This window comes from Halichoerus grypus, chromosome 1, assembly GCF_964656455.1.
Source record: "Halichoerus grypus chromosome 1, mHalGry1.hap1.1, whole genome shotgun sequence".
In the NCBI taxonomy this organism is placed as follows: Eukaryota; Metazoa; Chordata; class Mammalia; order Carnivora; family Phocidae; genus Halichoerus; species Halichoerus grypus.
The window spans coordinates 30,898,943-30,926,237 of record NC_135712.1 but is presented as its reverse complement, the minus strand read 5'-3'; the positions used below and the strand labels follow the sequence as shown (position 1 = coordinate 30,926,237).

Below are 27,295 nucleotides of genomic sequence, written 5' to 3'. Positions count from 1 at the left end.
TATTCATTATAATAGGCATATATTTCTGTCCAGTAAAAACCTGTCCTGATATGTGCTATACAAAACCTACATTACAGATGGTAGGTTTGGCTGATATATCTCAAATATATATTAACATCTACAGCATAAAAGAATTATCCATATATAGATTATAATTTTTTTGGAAATTAAGTGTGAAGAATAATGTCTGATATTAGCATTCTTGGTTAGCATGGTAGCAGCACCTTACCCTAAATATCATTCAATAGATAATAAATCCTATCGCATAATATTTTGGAAAGATTGTCCAAAAATAGAAAGTCACATCACTGGAATCCAATTATTATAAAAAATGTCCCAACTAATTTGCATTTTAGCTGAATTCATCATTTGCTGCCCATGTCATGGAGCTGACTTTCCTGTATGATCTTTTCATTATAAAGTCCTCTTGGCTCTTAGGTAGGGCTCAAGGCGAATCAAACTCATCTGCTCTTTCCTAAGAAAATGACACTATTTTTCAGTAAATATGGTGCTGTACACTTAGTACATAAAGAGTGACAGGGATTTTTATCCCCCCCCCTTCCCAAAGCATGATTTCATTAGGATAAACTGCTATTGTCATCTGAAAGATAAATGCCTGACAGTGAGTTGTGATTCAGTATTTCTTCACGGTTGTTAGGAACACAGGTCATATGCTGGTGACAAACAAATATTTCTCCTTACTGTGACGAGACCAACCTGAGAGACTGCCACTCCTCTCTGAGCTGTTGTGAGAGCTGGTGGTGCTGAAATCCTGTGACTGGTTGTGTGGCATTCTATTAGACAATCCCTCAGCCAATCGGTAGTCAGGGATGTAAAGTAAGGCTAAGGGTTAAAGGGCAGAGGTCATAGTGACATCATGTGATTAGTTCACAGCACAAGCCCATGCAGAACATGCAGTTAGCAACTCAGAAGCAGATGTCGTGGGACAGTGGAGGAATGTTCCGTCTCTCCTGCCTAATGGAAGTTGAGATGGATTACTGACCACTCTACTGAAAAAGAGCTGAAAGAATGGAACCAATTGGTGTTGGTGTGTGGTGGCAGTGACGGTGGCAGTGACGGTGGCCGTGGCGGTGGGAGGGATTGTGCAAGGTACTGAATACATGCCGAGAATATTTTTTTCGTTTAGGTAGTGAACCTGGTAATGAGTCACTAAGCTGACAACAAATACTAATTTCTATCCCATGCACAAATGGTATGAAAAGGACTCCTCGGGGTGTAAGACCCTGACTCACCATTGTTACCTTTGTTCTGATCAGGTAGAGAATATCCAAATCCCATCAGGTCTGTTTTTTGCTGAATGGAGCTTTTCCACTGTGGATCAGGCAGATCGACAGCCAATTCGTGAATGCTATTGGAATGCAAGATCTGTGTGGTGGCATATGGGGTGGCTTGTGTTATTTGGCTGGAACTGTTGTAAGTGGTTTTGGTCGTGAAGTCAATGCTGCTATAAATAGCTCCATCTGAGAGCATTGTTGCTGTTTTATCCCCTTGGCCTGGAACTGGTGGCAGCACATCTGTGGTGAACATAGGGAGACGAAACAATTTAATGATGCACAGGAAGCCCCAAACTATCAGGACTGAAGGTGAAAAATAAATGTGTCATGCCGCACGTTTGCATTTCAGCTGAGCTGGGCTTTATGAATCAATGAAGGGGAGATGATGTACAACCATGGTCAAGCTATCAGCCTCGGTGACAGGCAGGCCTACCACTCGTCCTTCACGTCTCACTGCTTCAACATGTCCCTTCCCCCATTTTCTTCAACCATGAATGAGATGTTTGGGATATTTCACTCCTGAAAAATGCTTTTGGTTGTGCATCCTGCTTTCAGGACCAATGAAACTGTTAGCTCCTTACAGAAGAAATGATAAAAGTCAGTCTACAAATGATGGATTGAAAACATCTTTTTCCACTTTACCCCAAAAGATAGAGGACAGAGCTGCTGAATAGATGCAAAATTTTCCAAAATTAGACTATACAAGCCAACTAGGAGATACATTTTTCTGAAGTTCCAGCTTGCTGTTTCTCTGATTTGATTTCACAGTTCCAGCATGGAGTGGAGCGGATGGCAGGGATTTTTTTTTTCTTGGGTAACAAAAGATAATTTTCATGAATAAGTCATTTTCACAATACAGCAGGATTTAACTATAGAAAAAGCAATCTGAGTGATCAGTGGGTTTAATTTATGCTACTAACTCTTAGAAGTGGAGAATTATAGTTTCAAGTTATAATACAGCAAGAGTAAAATTAAACCTTAGTAACAACACTGAATATCAATCAGTCCATTTATCTTTTGGTGTGCTGAATTATCTTTACATGATGCTTTATAATTCAGAACTGCCACCTCCCTCCCGAACTCTTATTTTTTTCTTTTTTTAGAAGAAAGATATTAGAATTAAAACAAAACAAAACAAAACAATACTGGGGTGCCTGGGTGGCTCGGTTGGTTAAGTGTCCGACTTGTGATTTCAGCTCATATTATGATCTTGGGGTCGTGAGATTAAGACCCATGTCTGACTCCACACTCAACGGGGAGTCTCCTTGAGATTCTCTTTCCCTCTCCCTCTGCTTCCCTCCCTACCCCTGCTCACACTTGCTCTCTCTCTCTCTCTAAAATAAACAAATAAAATCTTTAAAAACCAGAACAACACTAAATGACATATTTTTAATCACGCACAGTTAAAAGTGAATCTAATTATAGTATATATTCCTTAACAATCTATGTTCTGAAAGCCACACTTCATAGGACTTGAGATCATCAATGATTTCTTCATTATAGGAAATTTTCAACTAGTTAAAGCACTGTAATATTAAGTAACAAATCAAATTACTTGGTTCCCAAAACAGATTTATCATGACAAGAAAAAAGCAGAAAGTGAAAGTGAAACTTAGTCAAAATATTCTCAGACTTTTAGGTTTGATGATACCCAATAGTACTTGAGATAAAGATTCTTATAAAAATATTAATTTTGCTTTTTACAAAAGCTAAAAAAATGTCTTCTTTAGCAACAGCAACAAGACATTTATTATCCACTTTGCACACTGCATAATTTAGATCTTTCTGAAGTCTGGAATTCCAACTCACTTTGTAAGTAAGTGGATACATACTTTATTGAAGTAAATATTTTAAATGTATATCAGTGAAATTGTTAAAGATATTGAAATATATTTCACAAGCTTGTACAAGCAAGTACAATTATTTTTTCATTTCAGAATCCCATAACTACTTTTTTGGCCTTTTTAAAAAGCTTTTACCTATAAACTAATTAGGACATTTGATAATGAAAAAGTATACTTCATCCTTAAATGTCAATATCGTTTTCATTCTCAAAAACATTTAATATTTAGTAATATATCAAAATTATGAAAATAGATCCTTCACTCTGGGGAAATTTTCAGAGTTTTGTTTCGGCCACATCCACCATCTTTCACTGATAATATTAACCGGATAGACATGTTTCTCCAGCACGGGCCCCAACTTCCCAACACCTTGAACTTGAGGCCTTCTAAAACTTTTGATTTAGATTGGGAGCCACTCTATCTGCAAGCTTTTGAAATGGTTGCATGTTCAAATGTTTAAAACTGGAAAAAAGTAGTCCGAGGATCTAACCCTACAGAATGTTATCCGGCCACAACTAAAGCTCCAGTGCTAGAAATAGAATCTCTCTCTCTCCCTGCTGGATGAAATTAGCCAGCCTTCAAGTCTAAGTGCTTCTCTATTGACTTGGGGGCTGCATATTTCCTTCAACTATTATTGGATCACTCCTACATTTTTGGAAAATAAATTGAATTATATCCAAATGTTGAAATATTGGAAGATTATACATGAATATCTGGATGTGGGGGATCATCCTATAATATCAGATGGTTTGGAAGTCTGGCCCAACCTTCCTCCGACAGGCTAGACCTGAATAGGTGCTGCTATCTTTAGGTAGGACCTTCCAGTTTCTACTTCTCACTGTCCACACCTACCTTTCCTTAGTGCTTTGGGCTGACTGGCACTTGTTAATATTTGAGTTTGAAACCTCTGAAGTACAGAAACCCTCCCTCCAGGTGGACCTACTCATGATTCATTTTGCAGGTTTTAGCACCTTAGTGATCCATGCACTTATTTCTTTTTGCCTGATATACTTGAATGAATGATTGTCTCCTGTATCATATCGTAAGATACTTAAGAACAGGAACATACATCTGGATTTCCATAATTCCTCACCTAGTGTTTTGCAGAGGGTAAGCACTCGCTGAATGATTAAATGAATCTTTTATAGTTTGTATTGACAAAAGGCAGACTTATGCAATAATTAGTAACTTTATTATTCAAAATACTATTTTCATTACATTTAAACATGTGTTAGTATTCCATTCTTGAAAGGGAAATGTCAGTATCCACAATAATTCTTTAAGTGACCATAGTTATGCAATCATACACGTGAATCCCACCTAGAGGACTGCAGACAGTGTAGATAAAGGAACCGAGGCTTTAAAATGTGTTAGACCTGCCTTCTACACCTAGATCTCAAGTTATTCATCTCGATAAACCTTAGTTTCTTGGCCTTTAAAATGTAAATATGATTATTATTTATGTCACACATTTATTATGCCAATGAAATGAAACAAAATGTACAAAAAAGCCTACCTATTTCTGGTGCATAGTGAATGCTTATAATGCCTATCACAAAAGAAATACAGTAAATCTTGCAAAAACTTTGTCTTGGCCTTGATGTTCGCCTGTGAAATATTTCATATCATGAAAATGCGGTGGATATAGAAGAAAAACCTTGAAAATCTACAAACGTACCCTTTGGCTAAATTAGACAGAGACATTTTAGATGTTAGTGTAGCCTGCTAGAAACAAAAAAACAAAAACAAAACAAAACACTTTCTCTATCTCTAGGCACTCATTTCTTGATGTAAAGAGAATGGTGCACTAATCAAATACAAATACAACAAGTAAAAGAGGGATCTAATCTTTGATTAATAAAAGCCTTCAGAACAGAATTTCTTTTGACGAAATCATTCTGGGTAGGGTAGAGAGGAGTGTTCTGCTCTCCCGGCGAGGAGATGCTCATGTTCAGAATGTACCCACGAAAAAGAAATAGCCTGTAATTGAAGGGCTCAGAGTTTGGCCACTAGGGAAGGCAGCCACTTGCAGAGGTTCTGGACAAATAAGAATCCTAAACGGGGTGATTACAGAGGGCAAGCAAAAAGCTGAGGAGTCCTACAATGTATTTTTGTTTTCTCATTTACTATATTGATGCCTGCTGGCCACTACTTGTATGCCAAGCTTTGTGCTAAACCTGAATATGTAATCATCCATTTAATCCTCATTACATGCCTATGACGGGGGAATGGTTATTTTCTGTATTTTATTTGGGGATTGGGAGAGAGCTCCCTTCCTTCAACTTGGTATTGGCAGAATGCAGACTTAAGCAATAATTAGTCACTTTATTATTTGAAATACTATTTTAATTATATTCAAACATTCATTGGTATTCTATCCAGAAAGAGAAAATGCCAGTATCCATGATTATTCTTCTAAGTCAGTATATTTATACACTCATGCCTGTGAAATCCACCACTGAGGCTTATAATAGGTTAGCCTAGCCCTGGGTCTCCTCCATTATTAATTCCACCCAGAGCCGTAGAAACCCTCTAGCAGATTCATCCTCACTTTCGTGGATTATAACACTACTCTCCTAATTAATCATCCCATTTTCTACTCGAACTCCATTCCCCACCTGGCAGTAGTCTGGATGACTTAACTCTGTACTTAGATCCCAGTGTTCTCCTCTTACAAATCCATTGATGCCTTCTGACTACCCTTTGGACAAAGTTTAAAGTCTGCGTGGCTTAGAAGGCCCTCTATTATCTGTCCCTCTGTATTTTTTTTTTTTTTTACCACCTCTGCTGCCTTGTACTTTATATTTATTAGGAAATTCATTCATTTCTCAAATAGGTCAATGTCTCTCTTCTTTCTAGACCTTAAAATACGGACATTTCTTCACACACTTTTCCCACAATTCTGACTAATCTCTACCTCTCTTTCAAATGTCAACTTAAATAACACTCCATTCATAGAACTTTCTTCTTCCCAATAGGCAGCTTTTTCATGTTGGGTACCAGCAAAGCAGCTCCAATCCATTTACTGTTTGCACAAGTTTCTGCCAATGGAAAACTCACATATTTCCACCAAATTTAAACACTGGGACCACAGACTTCTCCAGCCCCATCTTTCTCTAAACCCATCATTCTCCTATCAAATGGATGAAAAGGTGGCAGTGGGGAGGCTGTAATTATTTATAGTAGGTCAAATTCTGTTTCTACAGAGAGAACCCTAGCACCAAATTTTGGAGACCTTATCATATCAGCAACTTAGCATCTTTTTGTCTTTCATTTGGGGTACCAGTTGTCAACGGAAGAACTACATTTAAGTTCTCCTTCAACATGTTGTCATATTTATGTAAGGGTCTACTCTCTATAACATACATGATTATCCTATGAGGATAAGGACCATCTCTCTTTATATTGATATTTTATTTTTACTGTCTGCCATAATGCCAGGTACATAGGACATACTTAATAAATATATGTTGAATGACATGTAGAGAACAGAAATGACTAGTCCAAAATCATAAGTGCTACTTAACAGCATAGTTTCTGATTTTACTAATCTTGCTCTAATAGTCCTAAACCTAAAATGTATTACGAATATTTGTCATTTTGGCTAGTAATGACTTCCTTAAAGCTTAGTCTTACTCAAGGTAATATAGACACAGTGGTCTTATATAAAATATTTAGTGAATATACAGCACAGTTAGTACATACGCTTTAGTAATTTTAATTGTGGAAGAAAATACTCCATAGTATGTATTTTTTAAAACATTGAAGAAAGCCAAGAAAACAAATAATAAAGTTTTGAATAGCACAACTTACCTCCACGTCCAAAATTCGCAATCTCATTTGGGCCACTGTTGCTGTTGTTTACTGGTAAGCTCGTGGCTGGCCATGAATCAGCAAGCCATGGATAACTGGGATCCCCAGCATTTAGAAGACCAGGACGGCTGAAACAGAAATTAAAAGGAAATCAACCCATGGAGCTCAATGAGAGATTTGGACACCTGTCTCCTGCACTAAAACAGATGAAAGAATTTGAGAAGATTTTAATTCACTTCAAATTAAAACGTGTAGGTTCTCAAGAATTAAGGAACTTCCACGGTTCATTAAGACTATATACAGCCTCTCATTGGAAGCAGAAGCATCCTGCCTGGGATTCTGCTGACATCCAAATGAATTCAGTTGTCTGTCCTGAAACTGGTGGGAATTGGTAACATAGCAGGATCCTGAAACAAGGTTTGATGATAAATTGACACCTCAAGGGAACAATTGCTCAGAGTGACTGCTCAGTATCAGCCCTTTGCAGGACTTTGGGCTATTGCTTCCTCGATTCCTACAGCCCCCGTATTTATCTGTCCCCTGTAGGCTGTAACCCCTGTTATGAGCCCTTATGCTTGATTTAGAGGCAAAGAACTTGAGGGAAATTAATAAACAATATTTATATTGTTCCATCAATAGCACATTTCCAAATTCTCTAAATTGCAAGATATTAGGGGCATAATAAAGATTTTTAAGGTAATTAAAGATTCACTGTGATCTGATCCAGCATGTGAGTATATAATCTATGAGAAAAACTTGCCTCACATCATATTGAATAAAGAATTTCCATTTTTGATATAAAAGATGGGAATCCAATTCCTTTCCAGATTATTAGCATATTTACAGAGAAATAGCAACATCTATAATCATTGCACTTTATTTTTGATAGACCGTTTCTATGAAATCCCTAAGAGAAACATGTGTTTCTATGGAAACTGCAATAAGAAGATCCAACTGCTTACTTGCTACATGCACTAGCTCTCATTAGACCTAATCTCTTTTTGCTAAAATATTGATTAAATGGGAGATTGGAAGTTATTACCAGGGCCTAATTACAATCTCCATATTGGCAAAGGGGAAATAGATGAGGATATATGGGTTTGTTATCAGCTTTTATCAATTTCAATTGAGTATCCAAAGTTGTGGAATCCAGTCCTATCAATCTACAGCCTATTCATCATCCATGAATCATTTACTTTGTGATCGATTATGTGTAATTGTTCACTCACAGCAATTTAGTGAGAGCCAATAAGGAGTCTTAAACAACAGCAACTTCATTTGCTAATGTCTAATTAATGCAATAAACATTCTGCTAACAAATGAACACATTCCTTGTGATATTTACTACTAATTTCTTCAGAGGCATCTGGGAGATACGAAACATCTGGACCTGATTCCTCTAAAGTGCACAACAGATAGATCATTAAACCTTGTGGTAAGCTATTTAATTCCTCCTAGAATTCTCAGACTTATAAGTGATCGTTTATTACAATAATAGCCTCTTACTGTAGTTTCCCCAGTCCTGATTAAAAATAATAATAAAAAAGAATCTCCTTAGCATACCTCCCATTGCTCATTAGTCCTCCATCTCCTCTTTGAAATGTAACTGTTAAAAAAAAAGAAAGACACACACACACAAGTAGTCAATATTAATTACGATTAATACCAACTACATATTGGTCCTTAGCTTAGAGCTGAGGCCTCTGGGAATTTTAACAAAATATAATTAACATAATTGCACAGAGAATAAGAAGCAGTGGTTTGGCCCAGGGCAAAGCCATCATTTGCTCCAACTTTAATAAGATATTTAAAAATACTTTAAGCCAAATGTATGGTTAAGTCAAAAGGGCAATTTGTGTTTGGATATCGAAAACTGTTAAAATTGGTATATGTAGTGTCATTGGAAGATCAACATGCATTAATGGGGGATTATCAAATCATGACTTTTAATCTTAATATGTGGGTGTCCTAATCAGAAGGCACAACATAAAATGCACATAACAGAAATTGAAACAGAAGAGTTCAAACAGGTAATAACATCCTGCCAGTGAAAAAGAGAAGCAGGTACTGACTGATGACATATTCCTCATCATCACAGATTCTTTTAGGGACACCATTAATCACTATGAGTTGAACAACTACAATTACAATAGACATAAACTATAATTAATAGAGAATAATGTGTTGAGTGCTTTGTTTTACCATCCAACCTTCACAAAAAATGAAATTTTCAAATACCTGATACTGAACATAATCAAACTGTATGTAATCATTGCAGAAACTTAAGGCCTTTATGAAACTCTGAAACTTATTAGTCACATCAACAATCATTCCATAGAGCTCTACCTGGAGAAGCCCTCTCTTTGGACACTAAATTCCATTCCGCAAAGCTATCGACATAAAAACAGTATGAATAGTTTCACATTAGCATGGATCAAATTTGGCCACTCGAGGTAACTAGAAGATCATGAAAAAATTGTTGGTGTTTAGAAGTTTATGGACTGCAAAATTTCAATTCTGACTAAAATGAATATAGATCTCTAACCGATTCCTGGGGATGAAGGAAAAAACTGCTGGTTACTAGAGGGGAAGAGAGTGGGGGGGAAGGGTAAAATAGGTCATGGGGATTAAGGAGTGCACTTGGTGTGATGAGCCCCGGGCGTTGTGTGGAAGTGTTGAACCACTATATTGTACACCTGAAACTAATATTACACTGTATGTTAACTAACTGGAATTTACATAAAAACTTGGAACATAAAAAAAACTAAAAACAAAAACTTAAGAAAAAAAAATTGCACAGATATGAATCCAACATGTCTTATCTTTGAAAAATACTGATTATATTTACCATGATTTCCTAATGAGTAAAAAATAGAGAAAAAAATAAAAGAATGTTTTATGAATTGATTCATATTTTAAATAGAGGATAAATTGTTATTTAAAGTATACATATAATAAATACTTTTTAATTTGAATAATATCTCCATAATTCATCTATTCCTCAAATTTTTGCTATGAAATATGATTGCTCTTTAAATTCTGTAAATTTCCAAATGCAGTTCCCCAGTCCCTTCCCGAAGGTCATTTAATGGGACGTCTCTCACAACATCATAATTGGGTGATATGATCATGATTCCCAGGGTCTATCAGGAGGTAGTGCTTTGAGGAACATCTGGCTGGCACCTGAAATATACTGCCTTCTCAATTTTTCAGGTACCATCTCAAATTCATTATAAAACAATCCTGACATATCCTTCGTATCTGCCCAGGACTGGCTATGAACAGTTCCTAGAGAAGATGAAAGAATACTGATCGCTACTCTGCTTCCTGACAAGCTTGTCTAAGTGACGGGAATCAAGAATCAGCAGTGGTCCATACCACATCGGGTCCCATTAATAACTGCTTTTAACAACAACAAAAGAAGAATTAATCTGAAACAATTAATGAAAAAAATTGAGCACTGGAGCTATTAAATAAAGTCCTGATTAGGGAAAAAAATATGCACACAAAATGTGAAAACAGTACAGCTAATTAGCTTTCCATCTGATGTGACTTTCTAGTTATGTGGTTTTTTAATGGACTATCAAGTGATTGTTTTACTCTACTAAAAGAGAGTTAAGATAATGTTCTGAATATCATTGTGAATATGCAAATAAGGAGGCACTGATGAGCTATACCTCCAAATGTGCTATTTAGAAGATATGTGGAAAGAAGTGAAGTATTTCTCCTAATTTAGATGCTCTTTTGTCCCTACCCGAACTTTCCATTATTGCTAAAGCAGTAAGTGATATCAGAGAAAAGGAGGACAACTGAAGCAGAGGCACGAAAATTAAGTTGCACTTAACTTTTACATACTAACCAATGGCAAATTCTTCATAAACTGTAAATTTTAGGGGCACCTGGGTGGTTCAGTTGGTTAAGCATACGACTCTTGGTTTTGGCTCAGGTCATGATCTCAGGGTCATGAGATCAAGCCCTGCATCAGACTCCACGCTCAGTGCAGAGTCTGCTTCAGATTCTCTCTCCCTCTCCCTCTGTCCCTCCTGCTTGTTCTGTCTCCTCTCTCTCTCTCTGGGGATTCATAGTGCCTGGATAGATAAGTTTTAAGTGAAATATGGCTCCTGAGATGAGACCAATTAAAAAGCAAAGGAGGAGTGCCTGGAATGCTGGGTCTCCTCTGAAGTTTCTGAACTGAAAACAACCAGATCCTTATTGCGGCTCAATGCTCTCACCTAGGGAGTAAATGTTTAACTTAGATGAAAAACACTCTCACCTTATGGTCACATATTCATCATACCCTTAGCCTGCATGCATGTCACTAACACTGCTTGCTTCACTTTGGAATTATTTTTTTCTTTCTCTACTAACCAGTACCAACTTAGGGACACTGCTTCACATAATTGCTATTTACTCAATCTTAGAAAGAACACCGCTTGCTTCAATCATGCATTGCCCCATATGTCTATGTCTTGATTATTAAATCCTAACATTCCTTTCTATTTTTCCGCTCTTACTTGATGTATTGATAAGACCCGCAATTAAAGGGGAGACTGAGTTTGGCTCGGGACCTTTCATCACTAGAGTGTCTGGTCCCCTTGCCCTCTCCTTTCTCCTATTTAGGTGTCTGGAGTAATCTTTTCATTTGCCACCTCAGGGTTTGCTGGCCAAACCCAGCACTGTCCCTAAAATAAGTAAATAAATCTTTTTTTAAAATGTAAAATTTAAACTTAGAAGGCAACACTCAAAATCTTATCAAACAGATAGCATCCAAATGGCCATTAAGCACTTGAAAGGATGCTCCACATCACTAATTAGGGAAATAAAAATCAAAAGTACAATGGATGCTACCTCGCACCCATTTGGATGGCTACTATGCAAGACACAATAAATAACAAGTGTTGGCAAGGATGTGGAGAAATGGGAACCCCGGTGCACTATTGGTGGAATATAAAATGGTACAGCCATAGTGGAAAACAGTTAACAGTATGGTGGTTCTTCAAAAATTAAAAATATAAAATTAACATATGATCCAGCAATTCCACTTCTGGGTATATACCCAAATGCATTGAAAGTCAGGTCTCAAAGAATTAAAGTAGCATTATTCACAATAGCTAAAACCTGGAAGCAATCCAAATGTCCATAAATGGATGAATGGATAAGAAAAAATGTTGTATACACATACAATTCAGCTATATGAAAGAAGAGAATTCTGACATATGCTAAACTTGAGGACATCATGCTAAGTGATATGTCAGTCACAAAAGGCCAGTACTGTGTGATTCCACTAATACGAGGTAGATGGAGCAGTCAAAATCATAGAGACAGAAAGTAGAATGGTGGCTTCTTAAAAATATTAAATATTTTTAAGTGTACAGATTGGTGTCATTAAATACATTCATAATTTCATACATACATTCAAGGTAGTACATTTTATGTTATGTGTATTTTAACACAATAGAAAACTGGGAAAAAATATCATCAGGATTAATTTACAGATGTGTTAGAGTATGGACACTATGCTAAGGTTCATATTTACGAATTAAGAATTAAATGTTGTGAGTAAAATAGGACATACCCAGTTCTATTTGTGTTCCAATCATCATTAAAATGTTTTCAAATCTTTCTAGACTGCTTTTGACAAAATATTCCATAAAGACACTTATCTTTGCACCAACTATACAAAGGCAAAAATGAATAGTACATTATGTAAATACATGACCAACTTAAAATGGTCCATAGACAGAATTTGGTATACATGAAAATTCTCCATTTTGTATGCTTCCATGACAAAAGAAAACCAAAAACCAAACTAATCAAACAAAAAACAACTCTTATCATAATAAGATTGATTTGTTGTCTTTGTAAAACAAGGGGAAAAAAAGATGAATGTTCAAGTTTCCCTTTTACCCCACCCTCCAAACTTTTAGATCTGTTCCATTTTGAAAAGCAGACCAAAAGTAACTGGGTCGTATTAGACCATGAGATGAAAAGTAGACTAGGGATAAGGACAAGCAATTAGAATGAGTAAAATAGAAGTCATACATGGTGTTTTGATTAGCATTTTCCCTCCCTCCCACCCTTCCTTCCTTCCTTCCTTCCTTCCTTCCTTCCTTCCTCCCTTCCTTCCTTCCTCTTTCTTTCAGTCTTTCTTTTTGGGCAGAGAAAAAAAAAAATTCCACAGCAAATTGAAAGCTGTTTGAGGTAGATTTCATTTCAAAGAAATGTTGAATTTTCTTGAATTTAAAAGCAAGAGGGATGGAAGGAGAAGTCGTTGGACAATTTTGCCCAAGTCATGATTTTTATAATCACAGTGTAATAACTTTGTGCTTATCAGAGATAAATTTGAAAGGAGTGTGAATCTTTACCAGGAAGGAGTCCCTGCTAGTATCTAAAGTTAAGAACTTTCAGGGAAGGGGCGCCTGGGTGGCTCAGTTGGTTAAGCAACTGCCTTCGGCTCAGGTCATGATCCTGGAGTCCCAGGATCGAGTCCCACATCGGGCTCCCGGCTCGGCAGGAAGCCTGCTTCTCCCTTTCCCACTCCCCCTGCTTGTGTTCCCTCTCTCGCTGTCTCTCTCTCTGTCAAATAAATAAATAAAATCTTTTAAAAAAAAAAAAAGAACTTTCAGGGAACAACGTATAGAAGTTTTTACCTAAAACTAACTGGATAGTGCTAAGGTATCTAAAAAGTTCTACAGATACCATAAACTTAAGTGTTTTAGAATTGCATTAAATATTTTGAATTTCTTGCAATATTTATAAAGGATATGAGGTAAAGAGGTTTTGCAAGTTTATATCATACAGAAAGTACCTCTACTATTATCTGACAGGATTAATCCTAATCTCATGCCTGTTAGAACTGAAGTGGAAAGGAAATAGAGCAATGTGGTAAATTGATATTTTGAGGTAAGGAAGCTTTCAGAGTGCCTATCTCTAGTAGGCCACATTTTCCTACTCCAAATGGAAACTTTAATGTTGCCAGCCAAGCCTCATTCCCTTTCCTGAAAAACTATTTCTCAAATATGAATGTAGATTAATCCTCTTTAATAAGCATTAAGTCAGCCCAGATAATCAGAGTATAAAAATTCCATCAAATCTTTTAGCTGTCTTTGGATAGTTTTGTCAAATAATTTATATTTCACCAATGGTTTTTAAAGCCTATGGAAGAAGTGGTTAGTACTTCATAATTTGCTCACTCATTAAATTGTTTATATTTACCGAGTTTCATAGAATCTGTTATTCTCAGAGGTAATACTCATATACTATCACTCACCCCTTTATAAGTGAAAATATATATACTGTCATTATAAAGTTGACAAATGAAATTGGGAATAGAAAAGTGAACAACGTAAGTTTGAAAAGAGTTATGTAACCTCTGTGAGGATTAGAAAATGGATATACATGAACATGTATATTATATATATAATATAACTACATAGTATCCTCATGAGAGCTCCATAATTTTTACCCAAACTTAGGTTGTTCATTTATTTATTCACAAACACTGTTATACATATGATCAAACATTTACTCTAGATTCAAAAATTACCTAATATTCTCTGTATTTTCTGCCCAAATCTTTTTATAATTCATTTGATGTTACAACTCAGGTGGTGAATTATTCTAGCAGTCAGGAACCTCACATGTGGTGACAAGTAGACTGTTAGTGCTCAATGGAGAATAAGGTAAATAACGTTTGATGCTCAATGAAAGTATAAAATGATTTCACACAGAATATGAGATATAAGGACGTTGTCACAGCTGCCCTTCTTTGCACCATGTGCAAATATGTGGCATAGGATTGTGTGTGAAGAATTTAAATAAAGGATAAATAGGAAAAAAAAATTGAATAAGAAGTTAGTGTGTAAACATTGTCGTGGGGAAATCTCCACTATCTGCTGTGTAAAGAAGCAAAATAGGTTCAAGCCAAATTCTCCTCTCAAATCTTTTTTAAAAGATTTTATTTATTTACTTGAGAGAGAGCAAGCCAGAGAGAGAGCACGAGCAGGGGAGAGGGGCAGAGGGAGAGAGAGAAGCAGACTCCCCACTGAGAAGGAAGCCCAATGTGGGGTTCTGTCTCAGGATCCTGGGATCATGACCTGAGCCAAAGGCAGGCGCTTAACCGACTAAGCCACCCAGGTGCCCCCCAGATCATTTAAATATACGTTCGCATTTGATTCTTGATAGTTGTTTTTATAATGTAAGGTGTCATTCCACTAGTGTCTTATGATAAATATGTTAAATCCTCTGATATATAAGAAAAATATCAATACTGAGTAGCACACATTTTTTTTCCTCCTTCTAGACATTTCAAATATAATTTTCCACATGACAGAGAACCAAAGATTAGCTATAATAAAAGTCAGTACGTTTTTGCCTGCACAGTGTGAGTGGAAGGCATCTTGCAGAGAGTTAGAATCTCTAACCTGAAAGATATTTACATATCTTCCCACTAGTTAAAATCTTCCCTATTCTACCTCTATTGGTTAAGAAGAGACTTGGAATGAAGTAGGAAAAAGGGAGAGCTGAAATCAAATTTTACCTGCATTACAATTCTACTTAGAGTCAGTCAAGCTTTATTAAAATGCATGTATATATGTAAATTGCATCAGATATATATGTATATCTTAATATATGTAAATTGCATCAGCTGTTTAAGTATAATCTAAGATCAGAATTGGAGTTTGAAATAAATGAAGTATCTTATGTTATAAAATTAATCTAAATACTTACCTCAAAGTAGATTTTTTTGTTTATTTAGGAAAAAAAAGTACCAATGCTCTCATGAATTAATAGTTTGGACACCACATAGACATTATCATGCAGTGAAAAAGTGAAAATATTAGTCTTTTCACTTTGTGAGTAAAATCACTTCTCCATGCTTGTAAAATTTATAAAATTCCCACAGAATTTTTTATGAAAACCAAAATATATACAAATAGAGTATATTCTCTATAATTTTTATAACACAGTTCAAAGAAAGAAAAAAATAGCCCTGTATGAAATTTTTGTGCTCTTAAATGGATCATTAGCTCATGCATGAAATATCAGAAATTTAAACCTATGATATATACTCCACTAATCATTCCTATTTAAAAATCCCCCCCTTTTAAAGTTGTATAAGCACAAGAACATGAAAATTTTAACAGGTGGAGGATAGGATATATATGTAGGGAAATGTGTAAAAAATTTCACCAAGGCAGATATGCAATGCTAGGTACTATGGTTTGGATTTTCATTTGCTTCTCACCTAGAAGACAACAGCAGCTGCTAGAAGGGTCGAAGGTGAATCCATTCTGAGAGTCAGCCATCTATCAATTAAGTATAAAGGTTTTGAAAGGCTGCTCTCTGGCTTGGCCTTATTCCAAAATATTTGAAGGGCATAGCACCTTCTGAGTTAGCAGTTCCTCTACAAGCAGATGGATATCAATCACAATGAGAAATGATAATAGGAAATGTACTATTCTTGTCAAAGACCAACAGATATTTTCAAATTAAATGCATAGGCTTTGCAAAGAACTGCCATTTAAAAAAAAGGAAAAGAAAAAGAAAAAAGAAGTCTGTCTGACATAATTTTACAAAGAGCATAAACCTACTAGTTATGAGAACTATGTTATTTATAGGAGTGAGAGAATGAATGTGGAGGATAAAAATGCAACACCTCAAATATGGATATCTTAGAATTTTGCATTGAAACTAGAGCAGTCAATCTTATATTATTTTCACTACAATCAAGCGAAGGGATGAACACAAACTAGCCCATGAATTAAATCAGTTCTTCCCTATGATTTACATGATTCATATGTATGTCATAGAGATGAACTGTAACATGGCGACTGATTAAACGGATGGGTTGATGACAATGTCTACAAGGAATGAAGGTAGAGGACTGGACTGCAGAACAAGAAGGTACATTAAAGTATGAATGTTCAAGACACTGACACTAGTTATTGCCTAGCATCCCTTACTGGAAAGAATCCCTCAGGGATGTGGTGATACAGTAGTCAGATGACAAAGCACAAGGAAGAAGCCATCAGCAACCAATGAGACATGAGAAAGGCAGAATGATTGCAAGTCACAAAGCATGGAATCCCCTTTTCAATGGATGCACTGTCCTGCTTTCTCCAGTCATGGAAATTTACTCTAATAGTAAATAATAACCTTCATTTTCATAAGATATGGACATGAGCCACAATGCTATAATAGAAAGATCACATGTGAATGCTGTCAGATAACAAGCAAGACAACCAAATGGGTGCTATCCCTTTTATTTTACACTATTTAGACATCATCAGCGACTAAGAAGCCTGCAAGCCAGAGCAGCTTATAAGCTTAATAAACTATGAAGCTTCTGTCAAAATCAGTTATTAAGACATTTATAAACATTTAAACTTAAAGTTAAAACTAGAAATAGAAGATTGAATAAAATGTGTCAAAAAATTCTGAAGTGTTTGTAGGATGATGTTAAATTAAAATTGTTCCCTTGTACATTTTAGAAAGTGTGAAATATTGTGAGACAACATATTTTTATGATTGTTGTTGTTAGAGGAAACACTTAAAATGAATTGCAATTAAAATTGGTATTGAACATAGCTTCAATACTGAGTTCATTCTTTAAATCACTGACTTGATAATTCCACTCCCTCTCTGCCTTGGAAATGTTTTGAAGGCCACAATTTTTGACATCCTTGAAATTCTGTTTCAGATTCTAAGAAGAAAACATTTTTGCAAATAGCGAGAACATCTAGGATCTCCTTTTTTCTTCTTCTGCTTCTTTTTCTTTTCCTTTTTCTCCTTTCTAAAATGCTGATTGGTCACCTTGAAATAGATAGACTAGACTAGTAAATCAATTCATGCTTCATCAGTCTTATTAATTCTGATGAGATTTTTTTCCTTGTTTTTATTTGCCATCTGGGACATTTCCTATTGTAATCTGCATCTTGAAATACTAGAAGCTATATTTCAAATATTTTCTTCCTGAGCGTGTTAGTAATGATCTTGCCTAAATCCACTTCGCAGATAATGGCTTCATGGCATGCAGTCTGTGTGTGTGTGTGTGTGTGTGTGTGTGTGTGTGTGTGTGTGTGCGTTTTGAAGAACTAATTGAGAAAAAATGGTTACACATTTATCCGTGTGCACTCTTGTTAGGCTTCACTGGAGGTACAAGCAAAAACTTGCCTTATGGTCATAATGTGATACGGTGAGAAGAAATGCATTAAAGCATATTTATAATTGCATTTTACAGAGCAGGTGTTTACAACAAGCCAAAACATCCATTCATTCGTTCGTTCATTCACTCACTAATTATTCAGTCCCATTCCCTCTCTTTCATCTCATCATGTTCCTAAAGACAGGAGATTTTCTTAGCTAGAAATAGTCTCTTACCAGCATAGTTACTGAGTCCCTTTCTCTTCTTTCTTCGCCAATACAACCAGATGCTAAAACCCATCAAAATTACCCAGCAGGCACCACCAATACCAGCTATAAAGGCTGGTTGCTTCACAACATCAGTGATTTGCTCAGTTATACTGTTATTGTTTTCAGTAATGACAACTTCATTACGTCCCCCTGTGGAAGAAATAATAGTTTTAGTCAACATTATAATGAAAGTAAACACAGGAATTCATACATAGTGTACCAAATTAGAAAATTCTTATGAAGGCAGGTAATATTTGTGCTCTGATTCCATCACAATTATTGATAAGCATATTTTATAAGTTTCAGAAGAAGCATATTTTATAAGTTCTCATATTTTATGAGTCTAAACTGTGATTAAGAACATGGCTTCCTTATGTTTTGGTTTACTATGAATAGATTCAGAACTGCGTCTTGATTTACTGCCTTATAAATAAGTACTAAAATAAGTGCTAGGGCACAAAATAACAGCAACTTCTCTTTAGTTAGGTAAATTATGCTTTAATATAGTCTTGTTAAAATAAAAAAAACAACTACAACATTCGCAAAATTTGCAAATTGTATTTCCTCTATAGCACTGACTAAATTCAAATGTTCATGGTTTAAAAATATGTAATTTAATATTGTCCTTAATAGACTAACAAGGAGCTTATTTTGATCAAACACCCTTTAATTTTTTGGAATGTATTAAAACTACTATATAAAACAATGACAATTATGTACTTCATAGACATTAGTATCTATAATTAAAATATATATATGTCACAAAAAGGTAAAACTCATATATTCCCTTAAAACTGAACTAATTTGAAAATCTGCTTGAAAGTTGAATTAAAAAGACAACTTTAATACTAAGTCTAAGGTTTATGTTACTAAAATACACATTTAAATCTGGACTAATATTATTCTAGAAATAGTCATGGTTTTGGTAGTTTAGACTTTTCAGAGATAATTAAGAAAATCTTAATCCACATTTTAAAATAGGTTAAAACTTATAGAATCATAGTATCACTGAAAAGCAAAGATTTAGGTGTCTATTTAAAAGATTAAGATATTTACACACTGGGAATTAAGTGATTTGTAATGTCAATATCATATCCTACTAATTACTAATCAAAGACTTTAAAAATAAATTGAAATCAAAATATAAGTGGCAAATTTCAGCATATCACATCACATGTATGATGTTCATTGTTTTAGTTATCGTGGCATTACAATATATTAGAAAGAACATGGTCTTTGAAGTTTCATGTTTGGTTATCATCTCTGCCACTTACCAACTTAAATAAACAATAACCTTATGTAGGGCACTTAATCTTTTCAAGTACCTGTTTCTGTTAGTTGGCAACAGTACTATTTCAAATATTTGGGAGTATTATTTAAGATGATGTATGTAAAGAGGCTGATAAGAACACAGTAGTTTATGACACAAAATTATGACCCAGGTATGGGTAAGGGTTACTTTAAGAGCCACTCAGGGAACTTCAGGGATGTAAGTTGTAAACTGTCTAGATGTGAGAGTCTCAAGAACCACAGATGACTTGTTTGCCAGTTTCTCCTTTCTTCCAGGTCAAAAAATTAGCCAACATATCCCAGACTCACTTGTAGTTGAACTGCAGCAAAGTGACTGAGTTATTGGATAATACTGCATAGGCATGTTATGCATACTACCTCTAGACCTGACCCATATACTACCGGGACAATACTTGACATTCTTCTCTCTTTCCTAATGTTAAATAGAAAGAAGGGATCTTTGGAGGATTCTGACCCCTGTAAGAGATGGCAGAGCTATTGATTGGAAGGATCGAAGTTCCCTACATAACTCTGTGGAGTAGAAACCCCAACTTCCATTCTGCTAAACCATAATAGACTGGGCTATGAATAAGAAAAAAAAAAAAAAACACTTTTATTTTGTCTAGCCAATCGGTATATAGGCTTGTTTGTTATAGCTGTTAGCATTTTTCTTATACGTACTTATATTCCATTTCTGAAATGTCTGTTGTGTTAAATTCCAGATGTAAAACCCAGATTCACTTATGTAATAAACCTGCTTAATTTTCCCAATCTATCTGTCCTTAGTTATTATATATATAAACATAAATAAAAAAATATTTTTAAAATGAACTCATTTTCAATATGAGACATACACATAGCTGCTGATTTTTATAGCTATTAAGAATTACTAAAAAGAAAACAAACACATTATAGAACAAGGAGAAAAGAAAATTTGTCCTTCATTTGTGTAAAAGGTTCATAAAATATGATATTTTATATAGTTTAATATTTATGTTACCAAGGGTGTATTACTGTTTCTTATGCTGCTGGTATATTTGAAACAATGTTGTCAGTTGGGCTAATTAGAGCATAGACAAGGGATGTGTGTGACCTGTAATGCTCCATTGTTCTTGCAGACAAAAAATATAATGAAATGTAATGTCTTCCTCCCATTGGAGAGTAATGAAGAACAAAACTAATTTGTTGGACTAAAAATTAATTAGACACATCAGATTCGATTGTACCTATTACTGTGAAAGTTTGCAGCTGTTCCACATATTATTACCAACTATATAAGGTAAGCACTAAATGGCCAAATGATTAAAGAAACAATAGCTATATTATTAAGCAAGATTACTGAAAATTATAAATCAAAGTAAATTTATTATATGGCATACTCTTTGATGCTTATTTATGTAAATGTATGTGGTTGCATTTCTCTGTGTGTAAGTGCAACAGTATAGAAGAACTATGGACACTTTGATGTAAAGTCATCTTACCAGTGGAAAATACAGACAAAAGAACAATAATGCTTGTAAACCTGTGTATGGCTATTTATTATATTTATATAATATTTTAATTAATATTCCCTTATTGGAACTTTCTGGAATGAAAATGAAACTGAAAAGGAATAGATGAAACAGTACATAGTCTGGCATAAGACAAATCTAAAATTATCAGCCATGAATTACATCAAATGCCAATACATGATTTAATTAAAGCAAAGGGGAAATGAGGTAGAGCTTGAGTCAGTTCAAGTGCTGTTTCTAGTACTGAGCAGACAATAGAGAAAGCACAAATTGAAACAGAAAAAGGAGATTAGCCATCACTAAATCACTTTTCAACTAAGGAATAACAGTTGTGTGGATAAGGTTATCAGACAAGATGTTAAGGTAGATGTGCAGGAGTAATTAAAGAAACAATTAAAGGCTTCCTTAGTACAACAGTAGATATTAAAAAGAAATAAATCCCTTGAGTATAAATAGCCTTTTCTGTGTTGAATTGTGCTTGTGTGTGTGTGTGTGTGTGTGTGCACGTGTGTGAGCATGCATTTATTCCAAGTGGTACAATTCTATTTGATCACATCTTGAATATTGCACATTCTAAGTACACAAATCAGAGATAGAAATATCATTTATTAGATTATTTTTTTATTTCATAGAAAATTTGGAAACAGTTGTATGATATACTAAAAAAATAAAAGGTAGTAATTATACAGTTGAAGACACTTAGTCTTTTTAAAATAATAGAAACTTAAGCAAAACTTTCTATTTGATTTAAAATACTCTAAGTTAGTTTTCCTTTTTTAAAATTACTATACAGTTGTTAAGTTCTTAATTGACATGACATGAGCTTGGTTAAATGGTATTCTTGTAATGTTTTACTTGCCTCCAAGTACAATAAATCCCCCAAATATTGTGAACAATACACATAGTCACTACAAAAAAAGAAAAAAAAAACTTCTCCTTACTTGAGAAATTATACTTCTTAATAAAAATAATAGAAAATACAGAAAAGAAAAATATAGATACTTGACAATCTGGGTTAGAAATATTCCATTTCATATATGTTATAGACAGTAAAAGAAAATTATAAAAACCCACAAAGCTTTATTTACTTATCTAGGAGTTCTCACAGAAAACAATGCCCTTTAAATATGTTTCATAAACATTTTTAAGGGAAAAATTAATGGTTTACTTCTAAATAGCATAATGTGTGTGTGTGTGTGTGTGTGTGTGTGTGTGTGTGTGTGTATCAGTTAAATCCTTTTGGGTGTACCTGTATTTCTCTCTTATTACAATTTATTTTAGAAAATCTCAGAAGGGCAAGATTGTAGGTTCCCCTCAGGTTAAAAAATTAATTCCGTCTGTATGACTAATTAAGAAAGGGAAGGCAATTTAAAGAAAAGTTAATACTATAACTTTTTCTCTTTAATGCTTTTAATATATAAAAGAACAAAAACTTGGAGAATATAAAAAAATCAACAGTATGACTGAATGTTAAATATCTTCATATACAATAAATATTTTGTAATAAGAAACAATTTCCCAGAAATTGGCAGTGTGCTCTGTGCACATCATTTCCAAAAACAAACAGAAATTAATGGGACTGGCACATTCTATTGTATCAAAGTCTGGGTAAGTATTCTTAAAATATGCAAACTCTAGGAAGAATATTTAAAAATATATTAAAGATACTAATAAGCAAATAAGAGCAGGAAGAACTGAAGGTATTTGTCCCTTGAAAGAAGGGAAATGCACTAGGGGAAATCTGCACTTATGAGGCTTTCTTTTCCCCTTAAAGATTTCAAACCATACAGTGCTAGGCAGCTAGAACCCAAACTGAAAACCTCAATTGTATTGCTATGAGGTGTCAGAGGATACAGTTCTGAGATGACAGAGTGACTGAAAATTTTCACTTGGAAGCCATGTGAAAGAGCCATGTGAAAGCGATGTTTCCAACTCTTTGTATGAATTCCCCCTCAATCATAAGATGAACTCTTAACTGTGCATGCAGAATGAAGATTCCAAGAATCTGGTGAATATCAAAAGCCAGAAGGCTGAAAATGCTCAACAGACTTTTCAGCTGATGTTCACTGTAGAGAAAATTGTGTTTAAACCTTGAATTTCATCAAGTTGGGAAACCAGATCAACATAATAGGCTTTTCACTGAAGCCTCTTAAGGGCCATGACTTAGAAGTAAAGGTCAAACTGAGATTTTGCTCTGAGAAAAAGGTCAAAACATAAACAGTCCCATATTAACAAAGGTAAAATCCAAGTCCCCACAAAATCAAGATGATCAACTCCCTTTAGAATAAAACCCAACGTTCTTTAGAAGATCACAAAATTTTATGGTATGCATCTGCAATGTATAGTATACAGTAAAAAACTACTAAGCAAGCAAAAACAAGCAAAATAACAACAGCAAAAAAAGAAAGAAGAAAAAAAAAAAAAAGGAAGAGACAACCAAAGGTCAAGAGAAAAAGTAATCAATAGAAATAGACCATGAGATGACACAGATGTTGAAATTAGGAGAAAAGGACTTTAAAGTAGCTATTACAATAAATGAAACATGTAAAAGAAAACAAATGGAAATTCTAGAACAGAAAAGTATTATATAGAATTAATAATTCACTGGATACTTCCATTTCTGCCCATAAAGAAATAACAGGTATGGGACATGTAATCCTACCATAAATAAGTAGAAAAGTAGGCAAAATACGTAAAACCAAAGGGCAGGATTGTGAGAAAGGGAAAATAAACAAGGGAGATCTTACTATTTTCATAGCTTTCGATCTGAAGACAATACTAAAATGTGGTGCAGTGAAGGGGAACCCAAACGTGGCTAAACAAAATTCCTGAGCTAAAGAGATAGAGGAACTCAGGGAGACTGAGGAGATTGAATTTATAGAACAGAATATCTGACAAAAAATGAGTAACATTTTGAGTAACATAAAATTTTTTTCTTAGTTTTTAATTTACTTAAAAGATAAAGATAACTAATGGTTTAAACAAAGCAAATAATAATAATACTTTAGTTTGTATATTGGTGTTTACTACATGTATAAGAGTAAAACTATAACAATAGCAAAAATATTGAGAGGAATGAAAATGGAATTATATTTTTTAAGGTCTTGATAGGCAAATCCTAGACTAACCATTATTTAAAAAAAAAAGTTATACCTAAGAATCCAATAGTGGATATAAAATAGAATACAGGACATTACTTAATTCATCCAAAAGAAATTAGGAAAATAGGAACAAATTCAGATAGAAAATAAATAGCAAGATGGTAATTCTAAGTCCAAATGCATCACTAATTACATTGAAGTTATTGGTCTAAACATTCCAATTAAAAGGCAAAGATCGTCATATTGAATTTAAAACAGACTTAACATGCAATATAAATAATAGAAATGTACAATTTCTCTGTAAAAGGATGGAAACAACACAAACCATGAAAACACTTATAATATAATGTAACTATACTAATATTAGACAAAGTACATTTCAGGACAAAGAATCTTACTAGGTAATAAAGTGGGGATTCCATAATGATAAAGGTAAGTTCCTTAATAAGATATAACAATCCTAAGCTGTATTCTTAAAATAAGTAGCAAAATATATGAAACAAAAACTTATAGATGGAAAGAATACCAAAATCTTTAATTATAATAAATTTCCAGACTCCTTTCTTACTAATTGACTGAATAAACAGGCAGAAAATCAGTAAAGACCTGAACGATTCTACCAACTAATTTGACATGACATTTATAGAACATTCCACTCCAGAACAGAAAAATGTACATACTTTTCGAATGCACAAGGAACATTTCCTAAGACCAAATGTTGAGCCATAAAATAATTCTCCATATTTGAAAGACTAAATTCATACAATGTACATTTTCTAACCACAGTGGAATTAAATTATAAATCAGAAAGAAAAAGCTATTGTGAAATCCCAAAATATTTAGAAATGTAATAATACACTGCCAAACAACCTCTACAAAGAAAAAGAAATCCTTAGGTGAAGTGAAAAGTATTTTTAACATTGTGATAAATGGAAACATAACACCTCAAAATGTGTAAGATTCAGCTGAAGATGTGTTTAGTAAGAAATGTATAACTTTACATTTCTGTATTAGAAAGGTCCAAATCATTGATATAAATTTCTATCTTAAGAAGCAACAAAAAGAAGAAAAATAGCAGAAATTAATTAATTAGAAAACAAATAAACAAAACTAGCAAAGCCAAAAGTTTATAATTTGAAAAGATTAAAAACATTGATAAATCCTTATCAAGACTACTTGAAATTGAAGGGGTGGGGGGGCAAAAAAAGGGAAGAAAGAGAAAGAGAGAGGGAACACAAATTCTCATCATAAGAATAAAAGAGATGAGGGGCGCCTGGGTGGTTCTGTTGGTTAAGTGTCTGCCTTCGGCTCAGGTCATGATCTCAGGGTCCTAGGATCAAGCCCCGCATCGGGCTCCCTGTTCAGCAGGGGTCTGTTTCTCCCTCTCACTCTGCCCCTCCTCCCTGCTTGTGTTCTTGCTCTCAAATAAATAAATAAATAAAATCTTAAAAAAAGAATAAAAGAGATGACATTACTACACATCCTGAAACATTACAATTAAAGGGGATTATAAATAAGGAGATAATGCAAATATGCAAATAAGCATACAACAATAAATTCAACAACTTAGATCAGAACAATTCATTGATGGCAAAACCAAAAATCCATTTAACACAACCAACACAGGAATAATAACAATTCTAAATAAATGCAAATTCATAAATATAAACAGAATCCACAAAGAACACTATAAGCACAGATATTATAACTGATTCTAGAAAGAATTTAAGTAAGAAATAATAAAAGGCCCACAAAAACTCTTAGACTATAGCAGAGAATGGGGTATTTCCCAACCCCTTTTACAAGGTTAGCCGTCTTGACTCTAAAACCTGACAATGACATTAGAAGAAAACTATTGATCAATATCCCACATGAAAATTGATGCAAAATTCTTTACCAGATGTTAGCAAGTTAGATCCAGTAATATCTGTAGAAAACATAGTATATTTTGATCAAGTGCAATTTATCCCAGGAATGTAAGGTTTATTCACCTTTGAAATGATTCAGTAGATTTTAACATAGTAACACAAATAAGAAGAAAGGAGACAGAATATTGTTCGAATACACCCTAAAAAAATACGTCACAAGTATTAAAATAAATAAATGAGGGGAGTAAGGTCATAAGATGAAAAGGTAATATATAAAAGTAAGTTTATATATAATATAGAAAAGTAGAAAAGGAAATTTTATAGTTATAAAAATCAAATAGGGAAAAGTTTAATAAAACATGTACTGATACACTTAGGAAAATAAATAAGCCTCAACTCTCAAAACACATGCAATTACTTTAAGATGAATTATAGCCATAAGCATAAGAGCTAAAATTATAAAGCTGCTAGAAGAAAATATAAGAAAATATCTTCACTATCTACAGATAGGACACAATTTCTTAGAAAGCACTAAACATGAAAAATTTAAAAACTTGCTAATCAAAAGACATTATTAATAAAAGAAATAGGGAATCCATAGACCAGGAGAAAATATTTGCAATAAAAAATATATGACAAAGATTTTGTATCCAGAATGTATCAGTTCTCCTATCCAGTAACAAGAGACAAACAACACAGTTTTAAAAAGGCAAAGACTTGGAAATTGTACAAAAGAAAATATGTGAATGGCCAATAAAACACATGTAATGTTGTTCAACATCATTAGTCATCAAAGAAAACAATAGTGAGGTACTCTTTCATACTCATTGGAATGACTAAAATTATGGACTGGCAACATCAAATGTTGACAATGGGGTAGAAAAACTGCAAGTCATATTCTTTGCTAATGAAAGTATAAAATTATACAATAATATAAAACAGTGTTTACAGTTTCTTATAAACTATATCAATCCTATACCCCAAAATTCCACATCTAGGTATTTCTCCAAAGGAAATAAAAACATATGTCCTCAAAAAGACTTACACAGGAATGTTCAAATTCCCTCAAGAGAAAAGCAGAGAAACAAAATAAGATATATTCACCCAAGTGACTATTGCTCAGAAACAAAACATAAGAATTGCATGATACATACATGG

At 34.1% G+C, this 27,295-nt stretch overlaps 1 protein-coding gene across 18 annotated transcripts in view; it reads right to left on the bottom strand.

Annotated features, from left to right (window-relative positions):
* The window catches only part of ROBO2 (roundabout guidance receptor 2), a 1,625,448-nt gene that overhangs the window by 44,265 nt on the left and 1,553,888 nt on the right, over positions 1–27,295 (bottom strand). For 10 of the 18 annotated variants that reach the window (XM_078058803.1, XM_078058842.1, XM_078058774.1 and 7 more), the window contains 5 exons: positions 18,335–18,517; positions 8,516–8,558; positions 6,953–7,080; positions 1,254–1,535; positions 718–843 (listed from right to left, as the gene is read on the bottom strand). In XM_078058803.1, coding sequence (XP_077914929.1) covers positions 718–843; positions 1,254–1,535; positions 6,953–7,080; positions 8,516–8,558; positions 18,335–18,517 — 762 coding nt within the window. The remainder of the gene's footprint in view (positions 1–717; positions 844–1,253; positions 1,536–6,952; positions 7,081–8,515; positions 8,559–18,334; positions 18,518–27,295) is intronic. The other 8 variants (XM_078058912.1, XM_078059129.1, XM_078058990.1 and 5 more) reach the window with 3 other exon arrangements.